Source organism: Dromaius novaehollandiae, chromosome 24 (assembly GCF_036370855.1).
Source record: "Dromaius novaehollandiae isolate bDroNov1 chromosome 24, bDroNov1.hap1, whole genome shotgun sequence".
Taxonomy (NCBI): Eukaryota; Metazoa; Chordata; class Aves; order Casuariiformes; family Dromaiidae; genus Dromaius; species Dromaius novaehollandiae.
Genome location: NC_088121.1, coordinates 3,450,052 through 3,476,359, shown reverse-complemented (window position 1 = coordinate 3,476,359; position 26,308 = coordinate 3,450,052). Strand labels below are relative to the sequence as shown.

Below are 26,308 nucleotides of genomic sequence, written 5' to 3'. Positions count from 1 at the left end.
TTGTGGGGCTGTTAACAGAAAATGCTCCTGCAGTAATAGCTTTCTCCCAGTGTCTCTACAAATGCAGGAATAAGTATGAGCATGAATGTTTATCACTTACTTGCATGAAAAAGTTAGTACTGTTAAGAGTTGCTTCTGGTTTGATGTGTTCCTCCTACAGCATTCAATATGAAGTGACTAACTGTTATAGCTGTTCTCGGTCCTTGCAGTAGTTACTGCAGTGTTTCCTGGCTTGATCTGAAAGCATGATACTCAAGCGGACAGAACTTGATATTAAATAAATCCTGACATAGAAAACAAAATGACACTGGTCCAAAGCAATAAGCAGCTGAAATTTAGGCTTAAAAGCTTGAGACTGTGGGAGTCTTGCGTACCTCTGGCTGATAACTCTGATCTGTGAAGCTGATAGAGGCAGGTCTCTTGGTACCTCTGTTCCTTAAGTTTAACTCTTTTCTTGCAGCCAAAGTTGGAAGCACGTGTGAGAGACATTGCCATAGCAACAAGAAATACAAAAAAGAACAAAAGCCTATACAGGAATATTCTTATGTATGGTCCCCCTGGCACTGGAAAGACGCTCTTTGCCAAGGTAAAACCCTGCCAAGGTTCTGACAACCGGCATGTTACTGAGTGCTCTGAAAACTACAGCCTTTTAAGCATCCCTCTCCAGTCTGAAATCCATTCCTGTAGTGTTGTCTAACTTCTGTGTACTTGTGTGTCTGTTTTTGGAAGGGAGGAGAGGGCATCCACCTGCTCCAACTCTGAAGCAATACAGTGACTTGGATTTTAGTGCTAAGCCTGAACAGAAGAGCTGTTCCCTCTGAAAAAGCCACTTTGCAACTGTGACTTGTGAAATTGCAACACTAGCCTCATTTCCACCTCTGTTAATTATTTGTGACTTGTCTAAATAGGGGCTTTTCTGCTGTCACTTATTAATCCACAAGTGAAGGAGCAGGGGAGGGATATCAATATGGCTTTACTGTGCATATGCTCTACCAGGTTGTTTTTGCATGGCTTTGGATCAGGATTTGACTTTGACTGTTTACCAATGGCAGTTTTGATGTATTCATGAAAATTGAATTTTGCTGCTCTGTCAATACATTAAACCCGTACCACAATACTTTTTGCTCTCAGCTCTGACAATATGCTAGACAAAAACTCTGTTCCTCACTTTTTGTTCATCTCTGTCCACCTTTTCACTGCACCAATATTTAACCGTCTCCACTGCTACTTAGTTCAGATTTCTAAAGCCAATAGAAAGGAGCATGACTGGGAAATGGCAACAGCAGCATTGAGGAGGGGAAGGAAGAAGCATAAGAGTTGAGAGAAGGAGCTGGCAGTGGAGGAAGGGGAGGAAGCTTATTAAACAATCTGTAAGTTATCTCTCAACACTTTTCCGGAATAGCATAGAAACTGCAAGGAGATGGTGGTGGTAGCTGTAAAGGATTGGTGGAGGTCAAAAGGCAAGTGGGTATAAGAGTGAGGGAAGGCCTGGGCACATCAGACCTGTGTGCTATAAGGGAGGAGGAGAAATACTACACCGAGAAGCTGACCTTTTTTTTGAGCTGTGGCTTGTGTGCTTGGGTTAATGGAAGTGACAATACAGGTTTCTCTGGGACCTTTGCTATTACTGCTGCTCCAAATAGGCAGTGTGTTGTAGTGTGATGGCCTTCTTTGACTCCTGCAGGGTAAAGCCATATGGGTCTGTGGTGGTAACCAGTAGTGCTGTCTGACAGGATCCTTGAGGCAGATGTAAACTCACTTGGATGTATCTATCAGAGGTCCCAGCATTGTTGGACTGATGCAAAACACTAAACATCAGCAGCAGTAACTGGGTGGTCTTAATCGACAGAGTAGAGCTTTTTTCCTGCCTCCTGCAGTACAGTAAACAATTGGTTAGGGTCCAGCTAAGCATATTTTGCTGGGGCTGTTGCTTCTCTACAGGTCTGGGCCAGCTGATGTTGTGTTAGCTGAGCCTGCTGTCTGTGACCCCGGCAGGGCTCAATTAGTGGCTGTTTGTGAACCGTTTTCTGAAATGGAGGAGAGCGGTGTCTTTCCTTTAATTTCTGCTTTTCATAAGAGGAATTCAAATCCCAGCCAATCCTGCTTTTTTGTGTACATGGGCAGTTGTGGGCTAATGCACTGTGGAGGTATTACAATGAGATGGAGAGCAGGTTTAAACTGGGAACTTAGTTACAATGTTACATAGCCCTTGGTAGAGGAGTTCAGGCAGAAGTAGAGGGAGACTTTGCCAAGGCTGTAGTTCTGCCTTGCAATGATATAGGAGCCAGAGCAAACTCTGATCAGTGCAAGCCATAGGCTCTTCTGATGTGCTTGTTAACCTTGACTACATCCTGTCAAACTCACTTTATGCATAGGTTTGCACTGTGGAAAAAGCTAGTGGAGAAACCATAGAGGTTTTTTGTTTTTTGCTTTTTTTTTAAACCTGTAGGCTTAAGGGAGATATTTCCTGCATATCCCAGGAGCTTTGTCAAAACCCTTTGTTTAGCAGCTGCCAGACTAATGAGTTGTGGCAAGCTTTAAAAACAAAGGGAAAGTTCTGTTGTTTCGTCTGAATACTCAAGTTCACTGAGCATTTAAAATCCAGGCTTTTAATCTTTTTGTAAACGAATAAAACTTTTTCTCAGCTTTATTAGTTAAGCATCGAGTTGAGAAGAGAACCTTGTTCTGCTACACAGAGGAAAGAAGTTAGAAACTAGACCATGAAGAAGAGAGTGGAAGAAATACACAACACAAGTTACAGATAACTGTCTAAACACTCTCTGCCAGTGCTTTCTGGCATTAAAATTTCCTGCATTGCTGCAAGACTAATTTTATGTATTTTTTTTTCCTTCCCCTTGAGGGCAATATTTAAAAGCTGCCCCAAGTGACTGAAGCAGTGATTAAAATTGTTCTTTTCACTAAAAGCATACTTTTTACCCTCTACAAACGAGCATGCTGTTAGGACTAAATGACTTTTTCTTCCCTCCTCATCCTTTGCAGTCTTGCAGTGAAGGAGAATGCTGAACTCGACCTTCATTCACCTTCTTTTCTGTTTCCTTCCAGAAATTAGCTGTGCATTCGGGCATGGATTATGCCATCATGACGGGTGGTGATGTTGCCCCCATGGGGCGGGAAGGAGTTACTGCCATGCATAAACTCTTTGACTGGGCAAACACCAGTAGGAGAGGGTAAGTAGAAGTTCCTCTGACTCCTAATCTCTGCTTGTTACTGAATGATACTCTTGAGTAGATGAGACAACACTGATCAGGCATAATATCTTCAAAAGTATGCCTAGAAGGGGTGAATTTTTGCTCCTTTGTAATATTTAAAAAGCTGAAAGCTTTTGCTATTCCACTCCCCCAAACTCTTTTTGTTTACTTCAGGTTTCCCTGATTAGTCACAGTTTAATGCCTTGCTGACCCCCCCCCCCCCCCCCCCACCTAGGCAGGTGGAGAGATACTGTCCACTTGAACACATCTTTCAGAGTGATTACTGTTCTGACAGTAGTTGGAAGACATAAGGCAAATGGAGATACAACCAGGTTTTTAAACCTTCTGCGTATTACCTTCTTCCCTCTTGCAATTGCTCAGGTTTTAGACTCTTGTAGTGTCTGGATCCTCTTTCTTGTTTAGTTCTGAGTCTCAAAAGGAAGTAGGGCGTTATAAGAAATATAAAAGGATGAGAGGGGTGAGAGATGGTAAAGGCATTGCCATTAGTTTAGTCAGGGTGTAAAACTCACAAGCTGATGTGCTTCTTAGGTGACCTTTAAAAACAAACTTCTGTCTCTAGGAAAAGTATCAACTTTGATATTCCAGGAGGATGTCACTAGTCTGCTTATGCTGGTCTAAGTGCATTCCTGCAGTCCAAAGGCAGCTGAAAAGCTGGTTGTCCAGCCAGGATGTTAAAATCCAGTAGAGGGCTTGCAGTGGGGTGTCTGTGTGTTTCTGTGCTGTTTTTTTGATTGCAGGCCTTCTGTAGATAGAGATCACTAATTGGTGATTTGTGTGTTCTCTGATTGCTTTAGACAGACGTTATCTTGCAGTGTCTATTTTAATCCTTTCTTGCATTCATCACCAGAATGTTCTTGTTTCCCCCTTTAAAAAATGAATTTTGCAGAATAAATATCCTAAACTTTAAATCCAACTCTGAGGAGCTGTAGAAGGAAAGGTGCAAAAATTTAAGTGACCTTTTTTTTAAAAAAAAAAAAAAAAAAAAAAAAGTTGGAAGAGATATGGAGTTACTCAACTGGATGGAGTTTGCTGGATGCTGCCACTGAGAAACACTCTTTCACAGTACTGCCTGGGTCTGAATCTGTTCTCTTTGCTGCTTAAAAACTTGCATGCCTTTGCGGTTTGTGCACTTCAGATAGCCACTTTTAAAAAGTGGTGATCAAAGGTTGCATGTGTCCATACAAATCAATATTCTAAATTTCAGTATTGTGTAACGATTTAAGCAGATTTTATTCTGGATACCCAACAGTCTTGGCTGTGTTGCCTTTATTAGCTGAAAGCAGTACTGATAGAAGATACTTCTCTGCAGAGACTGTAGCTGAAAATATTTTCAGAAAAACAGGAGTTGAGTAAAAGATGTTAAGAGGGTCTCATCTGTAGAAAGGAAGATATATTTGAAGCTACACAAGAAGGTAATACAAGCTGTGGCAGTTTTATGAGCAACTTGATTTTGTTATTGATAGGCATTTTTGTATGCTTTGTCTCTTGGGAAGAGCATTACCCTTGGGTTATAAGTGAATTTATTTTCCTGAATTATTCATTGACTTTATTAATTCACTTCTCCACAGGTAGTAAAACCACTATATTCTTGCTATTGTGGTTTGGGAAGGAAACCCCAGCAAAACAAAGCGTGTTGCAGAGGGGACTTTGTTTTCAGGTTTTCAGAATGGCATAAGGAAGAAAAATGGCAGGGAGATGCCATTGTCATCAAGATATCTTGTATGCTTGTGTTCCTATCTCATACCCTTTACTGACTGCACAAACTCCTCTAGATAGGAATGAATGCCAAAATAAGCACTTGCCTAAATACTTGTGGAGCAGGTCTAAACTTCAGAGATGAACTCAAACTTGACAGGAACATATCAGCTCTTCTAGGTACATGTCCCTTGCCTCCTGAACAGCAGGAAGCAAAACTCAAGAGGTCTGGAGTCAGTCTCATGGCCTAAAGTGTCTTAAGCTAATGCCTCTTTCTTAGCTGTTGGGATGGGCCAAGAGCATGCACTGGACAAGTTGCTGCAGCTCAGCTGATAAGTGTTGCCTTAAAAAATGAACTTGCTTGTGTAATCCTTTAGGTTTTCAGCTGGTCACTCTGGGTACCTGGTAGTGGGACAGGAGAGGCCTTGAATCATTTGAGTCTCATTACTTGTCTCACATTACTGTCTAGTACTTTCTCTTTACAGCCTTTTGCTATTTGTGGATGAAGCAGATGCATTTCTGCGGAAGAGGGCAACAGTAAGTACTTCTTCAGTGACCATTATCTATGCATGCTGCAGGGTCAGTCAGCCAGCAGCCTTCTTGTTTAACCTGATTAGTTAGCCTAAACAGTCAAAAGATTAAAACTGGCAGCTGCCCTATTGCTCACCTTATTAAGGGACTCAGAGACAAGAAATTAGCCTCTTTCAGCTGAATGTGATGAGCATCTCAAGACTGACTTGGAAATTCCTTCCCGCAAATGAGATGGGTGACATCATCTATTTGGAGATTTTGCTAATGATCAGACAGTAGGAAAGAAAGGGCATATATATGAGCAAAAAGAAGGGAAGGTTGTTCACGCTGCAGAGCTGGGACCCTGCAGGGTTTCTTTTTGCCCCCAACCTTGGGCTGTTTTCATAGCAGAACTGCTTTTCACTGCCTTAACCAAGCTACATCTTCGCCCTACAAATGATTTATATTTTCAAAATAAGTCACCATGTTGTGCATTGAGTCTGGGCCCACTACTTGAATCCCAGTAGTCTATTTAAAGAGCTAACCCTAGAAAATTATTTTGAATGTGTAAGTAAATTCTTCTTTGTGGTTTATTTTCCTGTAGGTGTCCTACTAGAATGGGACTAGTATTCAGCAGGGAAAAACCACCTTGGCCAATGATCAGAGCATTGAGTTTGAAATCAAGAGAGTCACTGAGTGACTGTGGACAAATGTTTCACTTTGTTGAAATTTCACTTCCTGACCTTTCTCCTGGGTTCTCCTGGTCCCAAGCTGTGACAATGCTTTTGATTCTACCATAATGCAGATGATTGACAATAATAGAACTCACTTTGGCAATAAAACTGCTTAAAACTGTGACCTGTCTTAGGTCCCGAGGCAGTTGATCTTCCTTTGGATTTTATCTTTGCAGGAGAAGATCAGCGAAGACCTCAGAGCAACTTTAAATGCATTCCTGCACAGAACAGGGCAGCACAGTAACAAGTAAGTATCCAGTCTCAGCCCTCACAGTAGTAGGTATTTCCCTGAAGTGAGGAACATCTCTAAAGGGGCTGTGGTGTGTAAATAGAAGTTGGAATCCTCTAGTCCATACTACTAAGGGCTTGAAAAATCTGCATGAAATATCCCCTTTTCAGTTTGTATACTGAATCTAGCTTGCTCCTCCTCTATCTTTTCCTGGGACCTGGAAATTAGAACTTGGAAGGACTGTACACAGTATAGAGATAACAGCTTGTCAAAAGGGTGTTTGATTGGCTCACCTTAGCAGATGTGTGAAAGGGATCTTGAACTGTGTTTCAAGACCACATTTCCCCTGCATATGGTATGTGGTGGTGGGCAGTTCCATTCTGTGTGTGATCCTTACTGTGTGTGGCTCCTTCAGCACTGTGTAGGGCAATTCTTTCCTGAAATGAGAGCTGGTATTTGAACATCTTGATTGTTTTCATGGGTACATTCTCTTTCTTAGTTGGTTACCGTTGTTTAAGCAGGGGCGATTTTGGGCCAGTGAAAATCAATGCCACAAAAGAGAATGCAGGTTGATTTTGATCGCATGTTTCATATTCTGTTTAAAAATGTTTCTGCTGGTGCTTGTTTGAGCTGCTATTCTTCTCCACTGTTTTGGTGGACTCTTTGTGTGTGTGGGGGGGGGATGAAACTTGGAGGCACGTGTTTTAAACGCAACCCCTTTTCTTTTGCATGAGCTGTCTGCTTGGTATGTCTGTGTGTGACACTACACATAACAGCCCTGGGATTTCTATGTTTACCTTCATGCCTGCCATTTAATGATTGCAGAGCTGACTTGAGAGATGTATGGATGCATGGGAATTATATTGGCCATGCAATTAAATTGGCCATCCTGCTCACTTTATCACATTAATGTTTTATTTCTGCAGAGCACTGCTTAGTTTAATACGAACCATTTCCTGGTGAGCATAATGAACAGAGGTGACCTTCCCCCCCCCCCTTCAAATAATTCAAAAATAGGATCTTTCAAATAAATAAGCTCTAATAGATGGTTGTTTGTGTGTAGCTTCTCCATATACTTCTCTGTCTCAACAAGGTGCCTTGGAAGCTGTGCCCTTACGCACTTGTTAGGTTGCTGGACAACAAAGCGTTGAACTTGGCCTTGGACAAGATCCTTGGTGCTCTCTTTTTGAGGATAGCAAGTCTTTTATGCTGAAATGACTTTTTAAATTATTCTATAAATGCTATGAAGTTGAGCACAGTTTGTATTAAACAACTCTGTACTTGCTCTTTGCAGTGTTCCTTAGAATAAACATATATTGGCAAAATACATATATTCTGCAGAGATCCAGAACAAATGGTGCTTAAGATAGAAATACAGAGTTTTCCAGAGTGAAAACTGTAGATATCCTAAAATCTTCGGTGATCTGTGGAAATGTCTTTTGCCTTGTACCTGCAAATGTGATAAAGATCAACAGTGACCTTTGTTTAGATGAGGCTTTAAAAAAAAATAGGACATATGTTTTAGCTTTAGATAATTTTCCCCTTTTTCTGGGAAATAGTCCTTTTCAGACTTGTAATGTCTCATAACAGTAGGTCTAGCAAAGCCATGTTTTTGATCAGATTTGTAATTACGCTACAAGCCAGTGACTAGCAGAGACAATAAAAGTACAGTCCTTTCCCATGGCATTAGGGGTCCTTGGCGGAGTTCTGGGGATGCTTGCTTTGGTGCTGGTGGATGCCATACTTCCACTCTAAACAGCTGGGTTGTCATTTTGGCAGACATTTAATTCACCCCTAATTTAAACTATGAGCCATTCCATGAGAATGAACATGTTCTAGTGATTCAAGCACTGCTTATTAATTCTGAATGGTGTTAGTGCTGCTTCAGGCAATGAGGAGTCATTCCTGCATCCATAAATAAGAGTTTACTTGAGTAACTCTAGTGCATGCAAATCCAGCTGTTCTGGTGAGACCCTGAAGGGTACTTATTTGACTGTACCAGTGAATTGTCACCACCTTAGCTAAGTGCTAGGTTTTGTAAGTTGCTGGTGTAAGCTTTCTGAAAAACTTTCTGCATCTTCTTGCTGGGTAGCCAACTATGCCTGATTCTCTTGCTCTTACGTGTTTGACATATGGATGAGAAGGATACAAAGGAAAGGCCTGAGTGTCAGGCTGCATGTCAGTCCTTCTAAGCTGTGTTTCTGCAGAGGCTTGGAGGAAGTTCTTGTCAGGAGAAAAGGAACAGGTTCATGCCTGTGTGACTCTTGGGCCAGCAAAGTTATCTCCACAAATGACAGCAAATAACCCAGATCCCTGTAGACATGAATTTAAATAGACTGCAAGAATGTCAATATTCCAATAGCTGTGGTTAAAAGCCCATTTCAAATTATAATGCACTATAAAGCTAGTAACATCAATTAATGTGTTAAAGCATAATTAGCATGGGGAAAAAGCATCATTACAAAGTAAAAGAAAAGGCTTCTGGCTTCAAAATGCTCCAGAAAGGAATTGAGAGAGCAGGAACTGGAAGATGGCACAGCCATACGGTGGAGCAAGACTTTGTCAAACAGGCCCCCTTTATGTTGCCCATTTTGAATGCCTTTTTTGCACGCATGCTAGACTTGGTAGTGAGAACATGTTATCAGGCTTGCTTGAAGGAAACAAGCCACCTGCTAGCAGCTACTGGCGAAGAATGACCTTCCCATGGACAGGCTTAGCAGTGGCACATTCCCCTTGTTCTTAGGCTGGGATGAGTACATTCAATGCTCTGTAGTTCTCTGAGCTGGCTGAGGTTTCAGTCATGCTGCTGATGTTCAATTTAGCAGCCATTCATACCTTCCAAGCAGCCCCTATGTATGCTCCTAGTGTGTTGTGCAGCTAGTAACTAGAAACCAGTTCCCAAAGGTGGGGTTTAAACTGGAGATATGTATGTGCAAGAAAACACGTGTCTCCTTGCTGACACTTTGTTCAGCCTTGTTCCAAGGTTTCAGACTTAGAGGTCTCTGGTAGGTTGTACTCTTGCTAAATGTTTGTGATATCTGTAAAACTTGAGGGTGATGGTGCGTAAAGTTGGAAATTAGTTTTCTATGGTGGGGACAGAATGGGGAAGGCTGATATTGAAAGGCTAATTACTGAGTTAATGCATTACAGTTCTAAGCAACTTAAACTACACTGCAAAATAATGTCATTTGCGATGCTGTTACAAAGCTGTTTATAAGAAACCTTTTGACAGGTCAGGCGAGGAGAGGTCTCTGCTAGCCTTGGCTGTTCCCGATGTTCAGACTGGTTCCTTGATTTTCTTTCTTTCTTTTTTTTTTCCTTATATGGTTTCTTTCAATCTTTCTTTTCCTATTTCATCCTTCCAGGTTTATGCTTGTTTTAGCAAGTAACCAGCCTGAGCAATTTGATTGGGCTATCAATGACCGAATAGATGAAATAGTGAACTTTGATCTGCCCAAGCTAGAAGAACGGGAGCGGCTTGTGAGGATGTACTTTGATAGACATGTCTTGAAGCCAGCCACAGAGGGTAAACAGTGAGTATCCCTGCAGAACTTTTACCTTCTATAGGATTTTTTTTTTTTATGCCTCATCTCCTTTTCTATATATTATTTCAGTATAATATTCAAGTAATATTGCAGCCAGGGAAGCATCCCTTGGTATACATGGCAAACTGTGTAGTACACATTGCCATCAGACCTATAGCCCCCATTAACCACTTAAGCAAAGCATCAGACTTGTTCCAGCTTGCACCTGGCCTTTCTCCGAATCTCTCAGAGCAAGAATCTCACTGATGACCACTCAAAGATGAGAACTGGAAGAAGAAGGGGTAACAGTGAATAAGGGCCTTCTTAGCACTGAATGACTTTCAGCATGCTCTGTACTGTTGGGTTTGGTCTATGTCCTACTCAAATATCGATACTGATGCTTGATTAATCTGAATTACATTGTCACAGTTGTCCTAAACTGTGATAGTGGAGGTGTTTCCCCTGTTCAAAATGAAAAATCTGATGATCTTCTTTAAGAGTTGTGTTGTCAACAGCAAGCTTCCAGACTCCTATCTTGAATATATTTGGGCTGTGGTTAAATTATCTTAAAAGTATGTGAAGGCTGGTAAAAGTAACATACTGCTGAGGATCTGATATATGATGCTGAGTTACTATCATTTCATTTGATAGTCTTCCCGATTCAGCCTTATTACTGCTCACAGATGTCAGAAGATCTCTTCTGGGATGTACTGCTTCTCTTCTTTGCTTGGATGGCTGCTCTTATTTTTTGCAGTAATCTTTGCATTCAGCCGTTTCTTCTGGCTCATTTTAAATCCAAAAACTGGCATGATAGGACTGAGCTATGTAGTGATTCCTCTTTTATCATTTACAAAACTTTTGAATGTTTGATTGGACCTCCACTGGAAGAAGTAGAAGTATCAGCAACTAGGGGTCACTAAGGAGGAAGAGCTGATGGATGACCTTTGGTAATCAGGGGATTCCCTGCTGAGCCATTTTTAACTTTTTCCTAATCTCTGAAAGAGTTTGGTTTCTGGGAGGTGAAATTACTCTGGCATTGATTGCTGACTAGAGCCACTTTTCCAGTGCTTTCAGCTCATTCCTGGTGCCTTTATTCAGAGTCTGCTCCTTAGTTCAAGATACCAGAATCCTAGTTAACTTGTGCAGTTGGAGTTTGAAGTCAGACTAGAATTCTTCTGTCATTCTTAGGAGCACAACACAGATTACTCTAACCTGCTCTAGCCCATGTGTAAGGTGTATAAATCCACACTAAAGGCAATCTGGCTAGCCTTACCACACAGTCACATTTGTCACACTGTATAAACCCATTTTAAACCAATAGTACAGACAAGAGGTGGACAGGTGTCTCTTGCTATCACATTCTAGGATGAGGAGCCGTCCTAGAGTTTCATGCTGTGGTTTGTTGGGCTGGCCTTCAAAACTTAGACCTGTTACTGCAGTGAAAGAGAGAACAAGATGGATATTGTTGGAGCTCCTTGTAGCCAAACCTTTGCTTGGCTCAGTGGAGACAAATCAAACCAAGTGAATCCTTCTAAGTGTGCTGTGCAGTCTTGCGTCTTTCTGGTTTTAATCCAGGTATTCACATTTCTTTGTGCCACAAAATCAGGCTCTGTGGCCCAGGAGAACAAATCCTGTACTTGAGATGAGCCTTTCTACAGGGACTAGTTCAGATCTGATCTTCGGTTTCAGTGGAAGTGTTGTTCTTTAAAAAGCCTACCTGTGGAGTCCCTCCCTCCTCTTGTCATTTGGCTGCATGTAAATTGATCCTTGTGTTTCTGCTTTTAGACGTCTGAAGCTGGCCCAGTTTGACTATGGGAAAAAGTGCTCGGAGATCGCCAGGCTGACAGAGGGCATGTCTGGCCGAGAGATCTCTCAGCTTGCTGTGGCATGGCAGGTAAGTATGGCTTTGATCCTCTGGGCTTCTTGGGTCATTTTTGCTTTCTGGAAGGCTTGACTGTGTGATGTTGCAGTCTCAGACCTTGCCTTACTCTGGAAAGTTTCACTGTGTCCATAGGGTAGTACTAGAATGCTGCAATCTTGTGTGGGTGTCAGACTGTCAGTATAGTCTCTCATAAACTGGAAGAGAGTCTTCATAATCGCTATTGGGAGACCCCTTACTGAACCTGGGTAAAGCAAGTTACTTAGGAGTGGATTTGGGCAAATTGTGCTGGCCTCCGCTCATGTTTCATCTCAAGAGGCTCAGTTAGAGGAGTTTCCTAACGTGTTACACGTAGGTATGACACTAAACACTAAAACATTCTTCTGCCCTACTTGGGTCTAAACACATTTTTAATGCATCTTGGGTGATTAAAAGAAGAAAACTAACTGGAAAATGGAGCTGAAAAGACCAGGTACTTCTACATATGTGGTACCTATGAAATAAGAAATAAAATCACTTTGAGTGCAACTGTTCACATAATTAACAACTTTAAGCACACTATCTTATCAAGCTTTCACCCTGCTTCGTCACAACTGCCAGCTACTTACTGGCATCATGGGTTTTTTGTTTGTTTTTGTTTTTAAGTAATCTAGTAATAGCAATTTAAGGAGTATGCTCCAAATCATATATACCAGCTTCCTTTCAGGTATTATAAAAATAATTATATTTTTCAATCTATCTGAGCAAGTGCATAAACATTTTACAGAGTTTACAGAGTGTATTTCATTCCTCCAGCTACTATGTTTTCTCTTTAAGCTACAGAGAGCATTTCTCCCTTCTAGTCCATGTAACTGCAATAGTCATGAGTTGAGGTCCAAAGCAGCCATTTCTGAGTGTTGATCATCCTTATTTTATTCTTTGCGTCTTAGCACATGCTCGTTAATTTTACCAAGTGACTTGTATTTTTGTAATTTTTTTAAATAGTTCAGTTTTCTTGTATGTTGTCATCTGAAAATGTCTATAAAGCTCTATTTAATTTTTTTTTTTTTTTGTCTCTGTAGTGTATCTAGCTGAGAACATACCAGATTGGTATTGTTACCAGCTCGGTCAGGAAGCTTAGCAAGGTCAGTACTGGTGCTTGAGATTGAGATAGCTGATGCATATTGATGGGTTTTAGATGCATTGCCAGAGTGTCCACATAGCATGCGTTGAAATGTCTTCTTAGAGAGCTGACAGGCTGAAGGAATGACCAGAATCTTTGGGTCATTCAGCCTTTCCCATAGCAAGTACATCATGACTTCACTTTTCTCAAGCACAGCTATGCTTATTGTTGGCTTCTGGTTTTGAAACCCAGAGTAGAGACTTAAGGTGTTTGTCTTAATCTGAGTGATGGTGCTGTGGGAGACAAAGCAGACCACTAACTGTTGTTGAGTTTCTTCATTTGGCTTCATTTAGAATGCACTTACCCATGCATGTGAAAGACCTTGCTGCCAGGCATTTCCTGTAAGAAAAAGTTGTGGTAAATGACCCTCTGCTCTTTTCAGGACCTCAACTCTCCTAGCTTATCACTACTCCCCAGGAATGACCTTAGCTTCTATCATTTATCCTTTAAGTGATCTTGAAGGAAGGTGGGCTGACTTATTCCTTTGTGCTGTTACCCTGATTAATTTTTTTAAGGTACCTTACAGCATCAAAACTATTAAAAAGGGGCTCTGTAAAATAGCAGCAGCAGGCTATGTTCCTCTCTCCTTTTCATAAAACAGTCAAAGCGTTTAGAAACAAAGCATGCAAAGATGCAGGGATGCCTAGGCAGAAAGATACAAACTATTTTGATGTAGAAGCTGCAAAAGAGCTTCAACTGTGTCAAAATCAGTTGGTGTTCTGGAAAAAAGGGGTTTCACATCTTACACCCTGTTGATGAAGAAAGGAAGTGTAATGTGTTATGGATCAGTATTAAAAGAGCACAGTCTTTTTCCAGCTAGTGGCTAGACACATGTACCTCTTTCCTCAGGAGAAGAGTGGGTGGATACAGTTCACTAGCAGGTTTGTGAAGTCAGCTAAAAAAGGATGATTTCTGTATTGAACTCTGCCATGGGAGGTGCCCTCCAGAGTTAATGATTCTAAGTGCTAGCCTAAGTGGGTTTTTTTCAGTCATTTGGTCAAGGAATTACCTGTAATTGACTGAAGCTGGAGCTTTCGACTATGGCAAAACTTGGTAACACCTCCATTTGATTTTCCCTGTGGAGTAGCCATACTATGGGTATGGTTCTTCAGTAGCTGCAGTTAAAAGCCCCTAGGTGAGCAGGGCTTATCACAGCTGAAGCAGATGTTTCAAGTCCTCCTGACTGAACCTGATCTTTTGAATGGTATCACTATTTTGGTGCTGGGTCAGCTCTGACAGATAGCTTGTCGTAGATGGTTTTGCAGCTGATATAATGCTCTCTCCTATCATGCAAGGATTAAGGCTGCAGTTTGACAAGCATTTCTGGCAGTGTTAGCTCCTGCTGCTTATTTTTGCCATTCTGCTATCCTTTCCATTGTGGTGGTACAATTCTCTGTATGACTGTGCTATGAACTGGGTCAGGGAGCTGATGAGAGTTAAAAATAGCTTGGCAAGACAAGTGCACTGCATAATTACACAGTGGTGTCCTGGCACAACTGAGGGAGTGGATCGGAGTAGACAAGGGCTATAAGAGCTAGCACATCTGGCTCAAAAAAAGCTTGTCAGACTGTCCTCCATTGGATGCAACTGCTGACTGCTCACTCTTGAAGTGTTGGTCTTTTGAACTCCTGTGTGACTGATGAAATTCTGATTCAAGGTGCTGCATGCCAGAGGTCAAAAGCATGGTCCTTTTAATTAAAAAAAAAAAAAAAAAAAAAAAAAAAACTGATGCAAGTAGCACCTTTATGAACATCCACTTGCATTTTAACCAGTCTTCAAGCCACAGTTTTGCATCTCTCTCAGATATGGGGAGCTATATGGAAGCTACCCAAGGGCTTAACCTAGAGATTTCGTGAGCTGCTTATTTCGTGAGCTGCTTTTGTGACTACAGATTTTCTAGCTAAGATAAAGGCCTGGATTTCCCACTCGGTTCCCTACCTGCAGTTGCTTTTCTTCTCCCCAACCCAAGCATCATGTCAAGTGGAAAAGCCAGAAAAAGTTTGGGATTTTGTACCAGTTGAGAAGGTAAAGGGCAGGAAGAGCCGGGAAAAAGGGAAAGCATATTATCCGTCTTACAGTTCTGTTTCTAATCCTAGTAACACTTTATAGAGCTGGTAAACAGCAGATGTGAGCATAGGTGCTCTAAAGAGCACCTATCTTCTAGATAGGCTCATCACAACAGCTGCTGAAATCTAATATGTCTAAGGTCTCTGTTTAATAAATGATGCATTCTGGGGAAGATTACAGTACAAAGCCCTAGTGAAAACTACTGATTGTGAATGCTGGAGCACAGAGCTGGATGGGTGCACTTTGTTTGCCCTTCCATTTTCAGCTGTTTTGCATGATGCCCTGATAAGACTTGGAGCTAATCCCCAAAGTATAGGCATAATTGCAACATGCCTGCCACTTAATTCACCTGAGATTTGCATATATATTTTCATAATTAGCTTTTTCCTCCAAGAATCATTTGCAGTGTTGCTGTCTGTAAGCGTTATACCTCTGTAGACATGTCTTGAACAGAGCCTTAGCTAGTGTCTGGACAGCAGGACCAAATGCAGACGGTGCAAAATGGCAGGCTTAATCTGTGTGAAGTGTTGCTGTGTTCTATGGGGCCTGTCCTTCTGTTACCTCAAGGTGACTGGGGCCTTGTTTGCAATTTCTGTCTTAATTTCCATGTGATTAAACCTAATCAAATCACCCATTGAAGCACTGGCAGGACTAGAAAAGGTGCTGCAAGGCATCTGTGTTGCTTCTCCTGCTTCCACTCCTGAATCAGCAGAAGTGCTGGAGGAAATGGACAGGGAGCTTTTATAAAAAGCTGTCAGGAAGGTATTTGTCATGTTCTGCCAGAGTTCTGAGCTGCCGGGATGCACTTCAGCTTTGCTTAGCCTGCCAGGGGTTGCCTTTCAGGGCCGGAACTGAAACCAGAGGTCATTTACGGAAAAGGTCAAGTTCTGAGGTTGCAGGAGGAGAAATCATCATACTCTTTGGATAAGAGCTGACAGCTAACCTAGAATGTCAGTATATGGCCACTCTGCTGTCCCATGGCATCACAGTCATGTCCCATGAAGATGTTTTTGGCATGCTCTACCAATATTGCTGTTAACATAAGTATCTCATTTAAAGTAGAGGTCTGAGCAAAAGCTACAGCTTTCAAAAGTTTAATTCCACTATAAACTGGGTTTGAAATTGACTGGCTGTCATGAAAAAGTTGTTTCACTCTTGATTCAGTCTAGCTCAGTTTGTCCTGGACTTTTCAAACAGAAAAGTTAAGATGCAGAAAAGCCGCTAGCACTAGGAAAAATATTGTTGTCCATGGCGCAGCTTATAGTCTGCATGCTAGAAATCCATTTTAATGCTTCTCTTCTGCAGAACACTGAGCCTTTCCCTTTTGTCTTGGTGCTTTTTCATTCTCCATATCTAATCCTTTACAAATATAGCATGGATCAGATGTATTTACACACTTTAAAATTTCCTTCAGATCTATTACAGTAGCGTACAGGCTTCCTAGTTTTGCAGCCTGAACTTAAACCCATTGATGTACTTTAGAGACAAACTGTGGCGCTTCTGTCATTTGGGCTGGCCTCATCATGTGCTCTCCATCCCTCTACTTCTCCCCAAAATATTTTTATTTTCAGATTATTTCATAGCTATAACTGAGTTATAAAGCTGGAATAGCTGCATTTCAGAAAATGGGTTAAAATTTGTTCATGCGGAAGGCGGAGATATTAACAGAAGTGAAGTACAATGCCAACTGTGTGTGTGTGTTTGTGCAAGCTACTCCCAGAAGGGACAGTTGCTTCCCCCATTTGCTTTCATGACAGCTAGGGCCTGAGGCTTTCTATAAATAGAAAGTCATTGAGAAAATCAACAGAGCGTGAACTGCACAGCTTTGCAGGAGTTTACATCATTGAATTTATGGTCTATGCAGTGGCAAGGAAGAAGGGAATGCATCCTCTCTGTTCCACGGAGGTGCATATGCACATTCCAGGAAGCACTTACTCCATTTTAAAGCACCAGATCTTGCTGGCTGGAGGACTGCATTGGCAAAGGGATGTTGGCTTCTCTTAGCTTTAGCTCCCCAGTCTTACCCTGCGAAAAAAGGAGTTATGGCAAGTGAGTCAGAGAGGGGTTATTTCCACTGAACAGAGCCTTTCCACTGTGCCCCTTTGCCAGTGATGAGAGAAGACAGATGCCATGAATATTTGTGGCAGCAGGCAGGTTATGGAAACACTGCTCTTCTGCTGATTTTTGCAGGAAGTAACTGCCTCATTGCTGTGCTCAGGATATCTCCTGCTCTGTTGTTGAATATAGAGGACAAGTGCATTTATGCACAGTGAATTCTCCATTTACAGACTCCTTTCTCCTCCTCTGCACTCCTCACCTACAGCCAGTGATGCTCCTAACTTGAGGTGTGGGCATTACCCTAACTTGTCCCTTCTACCTTAAGGAAGAGTTGCCAAGGTTTTGCACAGGGAGGAATCTGTTCTGATGCTTCTTGCAGTAAAAAGCAGTGCCTTCCAGCTCCATGTTTATACGTGGCTTATGTGGGGATGCCTCCTTTCTCTTGTGATCTAGACAGTTCTCCAAAAAGGGCTACAAAATAAGGACTGGAATGCAAGCTAGAGGAGGCTGAGAACCAGCTCTGTAACCTATTGTCCCTTTCAAGAAAGAATTCTCTCTCCTGCAGTGAGGCAGCAGTAATCTTAATAGGCAGGTATAACCTGCCCAGTCAGTACTGTGATGATACTGACCAGTGCAACAGATTAATCTGGGGTTAGCTTCTCTCCCATCTGTATCACTGGCTAGTGGGAGCATAAAATGGTCACACTAATTATTATTATTATTTTTTTTTTTTTTTAGCGATGCTTTTGCTGACTTGTTAGAACTTGGATGCAGCAAACCTAATGAGGTTTGGCAGCCGTGATGATTTGTCTCATTAATGATTTATGGAGCCTATATGTAACACCTTACAAACACATTTCAGCCTCTACCTTGAAAGAGAAAGCTTCTCTTTCTAACTGGGATCTCAAAGAAAGCCCTGCAGACAGGAGGATTGGGATGTGGCAATCCATGACATAATAGCTCTGTGGAAGGAATGTGGGCAGAAGTTTGGGGCTCTTGCTGCTATTTGGGGGAAGCATCATGGATGTGAGAAGCTGGAGGGGATCCTACACTGGATTGTGCCAAGCTCCCTTGCTAGCATAGCTGCACAAGAAACCACAGCACTGAGTTGCTTGCAGGAGCACTTGCATAGGGAGTAGCCAGATGGAGAAATCTGTAGCTTGGAGTTGCTGTGTTACCTTGGAGATGGATTGTTCAGATAGCAGTGTAAGCACCTTTCCCTTCCTTTGGAGGTGTGCTGCTTGTGTTGTCATCTCCAAGATGGCAGTCAGTGGAGTCCTAGCTGTCCTGTATGTTTGGACAAAAGCAACTTGGACCTTTTTGCTGCAGCTGAGGAGAAGTGGCACACTGTCCTGTTTCTCCTAACTGGCCACTGGAAGTTTTGTGGGCTGCTTCACAAGGACATCAGTACTTTTAAACCCTTCTGCAAGGACTGCAATCAAGTTTTTGCAGCCTATTAAAGTAGCAGCAGGAACAGATGTTAATTTACCAAAAAGAACTGGAGAGATGGGAGTTGGAATATGGGTGGACTGTGAAGGAAAGAGAAGGCCCCACAGGTAGAGGAGTATGGGATGGGAGCTGACATGTCATGGAAGTGATGCAGGGGAGGTTCCTAGCAGAATGCCTGAGGAAAGCAAGATTGAGGCATTCCTGACACATCTGACAAGGCTTGTATGGTGCTTCAGCTCTGAAAACGCTTAATAAATCTTGATTCTTGCAGTGCTTTCTAGACACCATTTTAGTAAGTGCCACCCTGCCCACATTCACCCTGACACTGTGATTTTAGTCCTTCTGTGTAAGTCTGTAAAACCTCTTCTGTTGCCTTGGATGAAGTTATTCAGTCACCATCTGCACCTTTTACTCTTACCTTATTGGCTTCTTCTGTGCAGTGCTTTTAAAGTAGGAGAGGAATTTTAAACAAGCCAAGTGTGACCGCAGCCCAGCAATGCTGACTATGTTCACTGTTCTCAACCTGTGGCCTTCTTTCCACAGAAGGCATCAGAAAATCCAGGGGCAGGTAGGCAAAGGTGCCTGTTCACAGAGACAAAAACTCAGGTGCAGCTGTAACTGGATCTCTGTGCTTGGGCAGTTGATGTATGCAAGTCCCTGGTACAGCTGCCTCAAGGGAATGTCTCTGATGGAGGTGTACCAGATTTCTGGGGCACCGCTAGTGAGTTGGAACGAGAATGAATATTGTGCTAGGTAGTGTGGGGACAAAGATGCACAGAGAAACAAATGGGGACCAGTCTTAGCTCTTCACTGATCCTAGGGTTTGCCATCACTAACCCATCTCTCTTCTGCCTTTCTTTCCCCAGGCTGCAGCTTATGCATCAGAGGATGGTGTTCTTACAGAGGCCATGATTGATGCCCGGGTAGCTGATGCTGTGCAGCAACACAGACAGAAAATGGACTGGCTGAAAACAGAGGGTGCTGAAGGAAGCAGAGGGGCTGTCAGGAACCCACTCTTGCCTTTTCCCGAAGGAACACCAGTGTGAGCAGCAGTCTGCAGGCTTCAGACCAGCATATGTGGGGAAGTGTGCAGGGAAGAAGTTGGGAGGGTCACCTGGGTAAATGTTTGGTGGAATCATGTGTTAAGGGAGACAAGTGTCCATTGGTGCAAGGCAGGGGGAGAGGATGCTGCCTCAGTCTGCTTTTGGTGTTTTTTGATGTCTCAGGTGTACCATTCATGTTTTTAGGGTACACCAGAAAAAAAAAATGGTTTGAATAAGGCAGAAGTGACTGCATTAAAGGACCCTCTTGCTGAAACACCACTGACTGCTAGTCTATGTGGCCCTTCTTGCTAAAGAGGCCCAAACTCCAAATAGTTTTCAGCAATCTGGCATTGGTCTGCAGTGTCCCAGTGACCTGGGCCTATGTAAACCCAGGGATCATCCAAGCCATGCTACTCCCATGTGTTTGATTTCTGAGTTTTTGTGCTCCAGCAGAGGTGATTTTGCAACTCTTCCACTCCATCCTGCCCAGGACAGACCTCCGCCTTGCTCATATCTCTGCATGGGATCACTCCTTGCTCTCTCATTGTCATCCTCTGACAGACTGTAGGTAGCCTCTGTGACAGAGGCATGTGACGTTGCTACTGCTGCTGGTGCCTGGCTGCTGTATTTGTACAGTCCTATCTGTGTTGGGTCTCCTGGAGAATGGCAGGAGAGCTACCCTGCTGAGGGTGCAGCTTAGCCCCTCCACTGTACAGAAACGTCTTCTAAGAGTTGTGCTTCATGTGCTCCTGTGAATGGTTTTACTCCTGCCTGCCTTTCAGTGTTGGTTGTTTAGCAGCAGAGTGGCACAGCCATACTTGGGGGAGGGAGAAACACCAGATTGAGTATTAGCAGGGGTGAAGCCTTCAGGTTTGGGACACTTAGCCTTCAGCACTGAGTCCTTCTCTAGAGCTTTTATCTCCTAGTAGTGTAGCATTGTAGAATAATCCTGCACTTTCTAGATTCCAAAAGGCTATTCGATTCCCAGTGGAGTAACTGGGACTCCTATAGCACAGTCTTGACAGCAGCCATCAGGCTTCTATATAGCCTTTCAGACACTGCTGAGCTGCAGCAGTGGGAACAGCTGCTTCCCAGCTTCTGAAGTGTCTGTTCTGACTCTGTAGCCCACAACCCTTTGTTTGCTTTATCCAGCCAGGTAGTTGCTGATACAGCTAGTCTGAGAGTAGCCCTAGGTTTCCTTTAGAATTCAATTCTCCCTCTGTGGGAGTAGACGAGGCTCAGTAAATCTGCCTGGCCTACAGGTGTCTCTGGCGTGATCTGAAGGGAGGGAGATGGGGGGCTTGTTTGCTGCTGACTGATGCCAACAAGCTGCTCTGACTTTATTACTGCATTTCTGGAGCAACTGACAAATGTGCCCTTGTCAAAGCATAGAGACAAGCCTGTTTGGATAGATGATATGTCTGATGTCTGTCTGTGTGCATAGAAGAGGCTGATTAGAAAATCTCTCTTTTCTTTTTTCTTTCTTTTTTTTTTTTTTTTTAAACTTGAGCTGGAGTTGAACTCTGGACTCTGCTCTGAGTCCCCCTCTGTAGCTACACTATGCAAACACCGTTGCCTGACCTAAATCTGTGCCCTTGAGTACCTTGCTGAGACACACTCCTCTGACAGGAACTGACAGCACTTTCCTCTTTGTCCATTTTACTGGTACTTGTTATGGAGCTTTGAGAAATGCATGCTGACAAGAGTCTGCAAGTTTGGGAGCTGGGCAGAAAACTAAGAGGGCTGATCACCAGTATCCTCAAAATAGGCAGCCTTGGGGAACACCAGGAAAGAACTAGTCATTGAGGCTGTAAACCTTTCCTGCCTTGTGCTGCCATCTTTTCTCACAATAGGTCTCTCATACTTTCCCTCTGCTAGGTACCAAGGGAGAATCTGCATTTGCCTTTGAAAACCCATTTTAGAAGTTGCCCTTTCTTAAGGACAGATGTCCTGCAGCAGTAAGGTGTGCTCAGACTTTTGTGCCCCACTAACACTTACTCATTGCCATGTGGGAACCATGCTGGGAAAGAATCACCATTTAAATTGAAACCGCAGATTTTATGTTCTGAACTACTGAAATAAGCCTAGATGTCATCTTTAAGATGTCTTTTAGATGTCCCCTTTAGCCTAGCTGTAGCTGCCTTTTAGTCTGCTGATGTACTAGAGAATTAGATATTCTATGCTTTCCCCATCCTAATGAGTTTTCTCTAAAATTCTCCTCTTTTAAACCCCAAGAAGAGAAATGGAGGGGAGCTAAGCTGAGCCACCGTTTGCTCAAAAAGCCTTGCTAACAAGCTGTGTAATGGAGCAGTCTGATCTCATGTTATTAAAATCTCTAACTGTGACTTCTTCCTTTGATACTTTTCATCCCAGTTCCATAATCATCTCCATGAAATGAGAGGGAAGAAGGGTATTTTAGGTCTTGTGTGTATTCTGTCTCACTGCCCTTTTGCTGATATTGGTAGCTGGGAAGAGAATCTTGCTGTAAAGCTGTGTGAAAGGCACAGCAGTTGCTGTCTTAGCTATTTCATATGATTCCTCCTTCAGATTGCACCAGGTTTGTACATGGAAGCAGAGGGATCACAGTGCTTGTAATGCAGCTATGATCCATGCCTCTGTGCTGTGCAGCAGTGGTATATTGCAGGCTAGGGGGAACACTAGTTGGAAGTAGCCTCTTGCTGTAGCAAGGAACACAGCAGGAAGCATGGGCTGACACAAAGATTCTCAGGTTTGCATGAGTGCACAAATATCTTTCAATGAATTTTTACAGGCTTTTAAAGACTATTGTTAACGGTGGTTGCTGTTAGTCCTCACCTGAGCTCTGCTGCTTGGCCTTCCTAAGGATGGAAAGGACTGTCTGCCTTGTGGAAAGCAGCCAGTTGTTCTTCATCATGTGGATGCCTCAGCCTCTCTAATGCATATTGACATGTTGTTATTTGCTCTGGCATGACACACTGATTGCTGCTGCCTGTATCCCAAGGGGCAAGTTACTTTGCCTTCCTCTTCCTCTTGGACAGCCCAGAAGGGTGGGATTGTGTGATGCTGTCTCTGTTACATGGGTGAAGTCATCTTTATTTTCCTTTAAAAGGTGGGAGGAGGTAAGTAGGAATTGCTATGTCCATACTTTAATAAAAGAAATGAGATGCAGCTGGGTGGCTCATAGATCTGTTGTGAGTGGCAGTGCACAGGGTGAGTGGCAAAATAAACTGGACAGAGGCTGCCTTCAACCACTGTTTTCTTTGGGGCCAACACCAGAGCTACTGATCATTATTTGCCTCTGCTCAAGCGGAGGGGAGTGGTTTCATCTCATAGTGTTAGTCCTGCTGTGAGCAGGGAGTGGGAAGAAATGACTTTGAAGTCCCTTCCAACCTCAAGTCTTTGAATGTATGATGTTTTGTGAAGATGGAGGTCTCCAGCATAAACGCTGGGAGTTCAGTGTTGGATGTTTTTACTGCAGAGAGGGAAGGAAGGTTCTTACCAGCTGCAGTTTCACTGTGGAACAGAAATCTCATCTTGGGAGTTCAAACATTTCCCAAGACCTCTGTCCCTCAAGGGCCAGACATGTTTTGGTAAGAGGGGCCAGGCACAGGTAGAGACTGTTAACTCCTGAGGGCAATGTGGGGGAAAGCTTCCACAGCCTGCCTTTGCTCAGAGAATCTTGGTTTGGTTCCCCTTCCTGTTGTCTGTTCCCTTTAAAAGAAGAGCTTTAAGGGGTCAATGAGCCTGGAGCAAGGAGGGTGCAGAAGTGCCAACTGTCTGGAGGCAGACTGTGGAGCAGGTAAGAGACCCTTATGGCCAAACTTTTCCCTGTCCTGTCTACACTGTGCTTTAGGATGTTACTGCAGTCACTCCTGGGAACAGGGCTTTGTGTATACAGAACTTGACCTTTTGTCTTGACCTCCCTCCACCCTGGAGAATCCTCCAAGCAGTCACCTGGTCAGAGCTTTGCACATCTGTGCTCTTCATGCTTTTCTAGCAATGCACTGCTTACCCCGGTGACCCTGGTTGCTTGTCAGAAAGCCAGGAGCAGAGCACTTCAGTGTGGACTTGTTCTCTCTGTGTTCCCCCTTCCCAGCCCCCATGTGGTAGATTGTGGCAGCATCCATGGGTGTGAAATGCTCAGTGACTTCTCATCCTTCCTCCTTTTCAGAGAAGCTCATGACTTTGGGCAGAGCAGATGCCCCCAGCCCCCTTCTCAGAGGGGGTTGTTTATACTGTACTTAAAAGTCCGTGACTGCTCATATTGTCAGCAGCAGGAGAGGGCCGTTTCCGCTCGCACATTGCTCTTCTTTCCTTCACATCATGTGCTGTCAAACACTGGTGTGCATCAGTGCAAACACTGATGAAGCTAACTTTCTTGATGAGTCCCAGCCACTATTACTACCAACGTTCTAAATCCTGCCTTTAAAAAGAGATACCTTCTCCTTCTTGCTATGCACTCAGCTCCTAGCTGCCAGGGAGGTGATTTCATGCCCTGCTGCCTGCTGAATAGCTGTGCCAGTCGCTGCCACTCCTGTTGCTCACCTGGAGTGCAACAGGAAAGGAGAAAAAAAGGTGACCAGACCTTGTTCAGCTCTTGTCTCAGCAAAGATTTAAATGCAGGGCCTTTGTCACTTCTGTCAGCCTCATTAATAAGTTTGGTTTGCTGTTGGCTCAGAGAATGAATGATGTCCCTGTGGAGGTGGCACCCAAACAGCTATTTGTTAATACTCCATGTAGGGAGGGAAGGGCAACTCCAGGCTGAGGTTATTTCCTGTCCATGACACTGAATGAGTTATGCGGTAATGGTACTTTATTAAAATAGTGTTTTGTATTGGAGAGCAAATCTAGTAGGAGATGGATTAGCAAGCAATGCATCATTCCCACTGTGAGCTGAAAAAAATGCCTGTTCTGTGCTTCAACATTACAGCTGAGAGACAGATTTATAATGTGGTCATCTATATTCTCAGATGTCATCCATTAAAGTATTTACTTTTGAATATGATACACTATGAAGAAAGATCCATTGAGCAAGCAGGAGGATGGGAGTATTGCATGCTTTCTCACCAATGCACATCTCATGCTCTAGAACTCAAGGGAGACAAGAGGCTCTCCAGGAAGTATTTCTCTCCCAACCTGTATTTGTGTTTTGGATGAAAAAGGAATGCTTGTTTTTTAATAAACCATTTTCTTTGACTGTTTCTATTTTACTGCAATTTTATTCCTCTGTTTGCATGCTACAAAGAAAACAAGGAAAAAAAATAGTGGCAGACCTGATGGATTTTTTCCAGTCTGTGATGTAAGTCACTAGCCTTACCTGCCAAGCCTTGCTGTGCCAGGAGGTTCTTTGCTTATGGAAGGCAGTCCATCTTTCACAGCCAGTGACTCAGTACTGTTCGCACATGAACGTAAGTAATGGGAGTCTGTAGGAGGGATCATGGCAAAACCATGCCAGAGAGTTTGCAGCACCCTGTGGGTGGCTTGTCTCTATGTTCATCTGGTCTGCAGTGTGCCAGGTCTGGACCTTCCCTGCCAGGGCATTTTCCTCTTTTGGACAGGCACGTACAGCCCTTTGGTGCCAGTACAGCTCTAAGGCCTAAACACAAACAAACACACCAAAACAGATCAAAGCAAACACTGGAGCCAGTGTATGTAGCAAACCCATCTGCAGGTGAAGAGTTGGAAGAAAATGTGGATGCAACGTAGTGGGGATTACTGGCTACCCCTGCATATACAAAGGGGGTTTTGTAGTGGCAAATGGACACATATGGAAAGTCCAACTGCTATGTGTTAGCTCTCAGCATTCCTATGCCAAGCTGGAGAAGGAAGATGCAGTCCTAGGGCTATCTTGAGAGGCAGCACAGTTGTGTAACCATATCACTAAGGGAATAAGGAGCTGCATCCTTGAGCCAGTGCTGTCACAGAACCCTGCTGGACTCTGTGACTCAGCCAGCGTCTCTTCCACAGACAACAACCTCTCAGGCCTTTGAGTAAGGCAAAGTCTGTCCAGCTGAGCTGCAGTAGAAAAGAAACCAAAGGACTTCAATCAGATGGATGCTTGGTTAATGCTACTAGGCTGCTTTACTTCTCATCTTTCCCTGTGAAACAGTAACAGCAGAGTTTGGGTGCACGGGGAAGGACCCACATCAGTCAGAGCTTGCTTTGAATGTCCTTGGACAAAGTGTGTCTTTGCTGGCTGATTTTCCTCTTCTTTGCTAGGGCTCCTTGAGGTAGCAACTTCCCAAGTCTTGGTAGTGTCTTCTGAGATACGGCATCCAATGGAATGAAGCCTTAGTTCTTCTACCACTACCATGCTATGTGACACTATTGTTTTATGGGACTTGCAAAAGAGAGCAGTAGCTGGATAGCTCAGAGAAATCCCCTAGACAGTATCTAGCTCCTGCTTCAATTCAATTTCAGTTGTTCTCACATTGACGTGACAGATTGTTTTTCTATGTTCCTGGCTATTTTCTGGCCCCAGACCTGATTTGGGGTGGCAGTCCTGCCACTATCAGTCAGTTCTATCACAGCAGCTCCCTGCCTTGCCACCTGGGTGGGTTTTTTTCCCCTCTCTTTTCTGGTGCTATAGGCTATGAATTTCAGTATTGTTGTCGGTATTGTTTTTCCCTGATGTGGGGGGAAAAAAAACCATTTTGTTTCCACCAAGCCTGAGGAAGATGTGCCCGGATGTGTCTGTGCGTGTGCAACAACTTGTGCATAAGCATCTCTGCGCATAAAGAGGACTGAAG

The 26,308-nt window shown here is 43.3% G+C and overlaps 1 protein-coding gene across 1 annotated transcript in view; it reads left to right on the top strand.

The window, feature by feature from the left end:
- Positions 1 to 24,760, top strand: part of LOC112993626 (ATPase family AAA domain-containing protein 3) — a 38,021-nt gene extending 13,261 nt beyond the window's left edge. The window contains exons 10-16 of the mRNA XM_026117414.2: positions 461 to 586; positions 3,064 to 3,188; positions 5,411 to 5,462; positions 6,346 to 6,416; positions 9,764 to 9,931; positions 11,708 to 11,816; positions 19,404 to 24,760. Of these exons, the coding sequence (XP_025973199.1) occupies positions 461 to 586; positions 3,064 to 3,188; positions 5,411 to 5,462; positions 6,346 to 6,416; positions 9,764 to 9,931; positions 11,708 to 11,816; positions 19,404 to 19,583 (831 nt within the window). The 3' untranslated portion in view covers positions 19,584 to 24,760. The remainder of the gene's footprint in view (positions 1 to 460; positions 587 to 3,063; positions 3,189 to 5,410; positions 5,463 to 6,345; positions 6,417 to 9,763; positions 9,932 to 11,707; positions 11,817 to 19,403) is intronic.
- Positions 24,761 to 26,308: the final 1,548 nt, after the last annotated feature.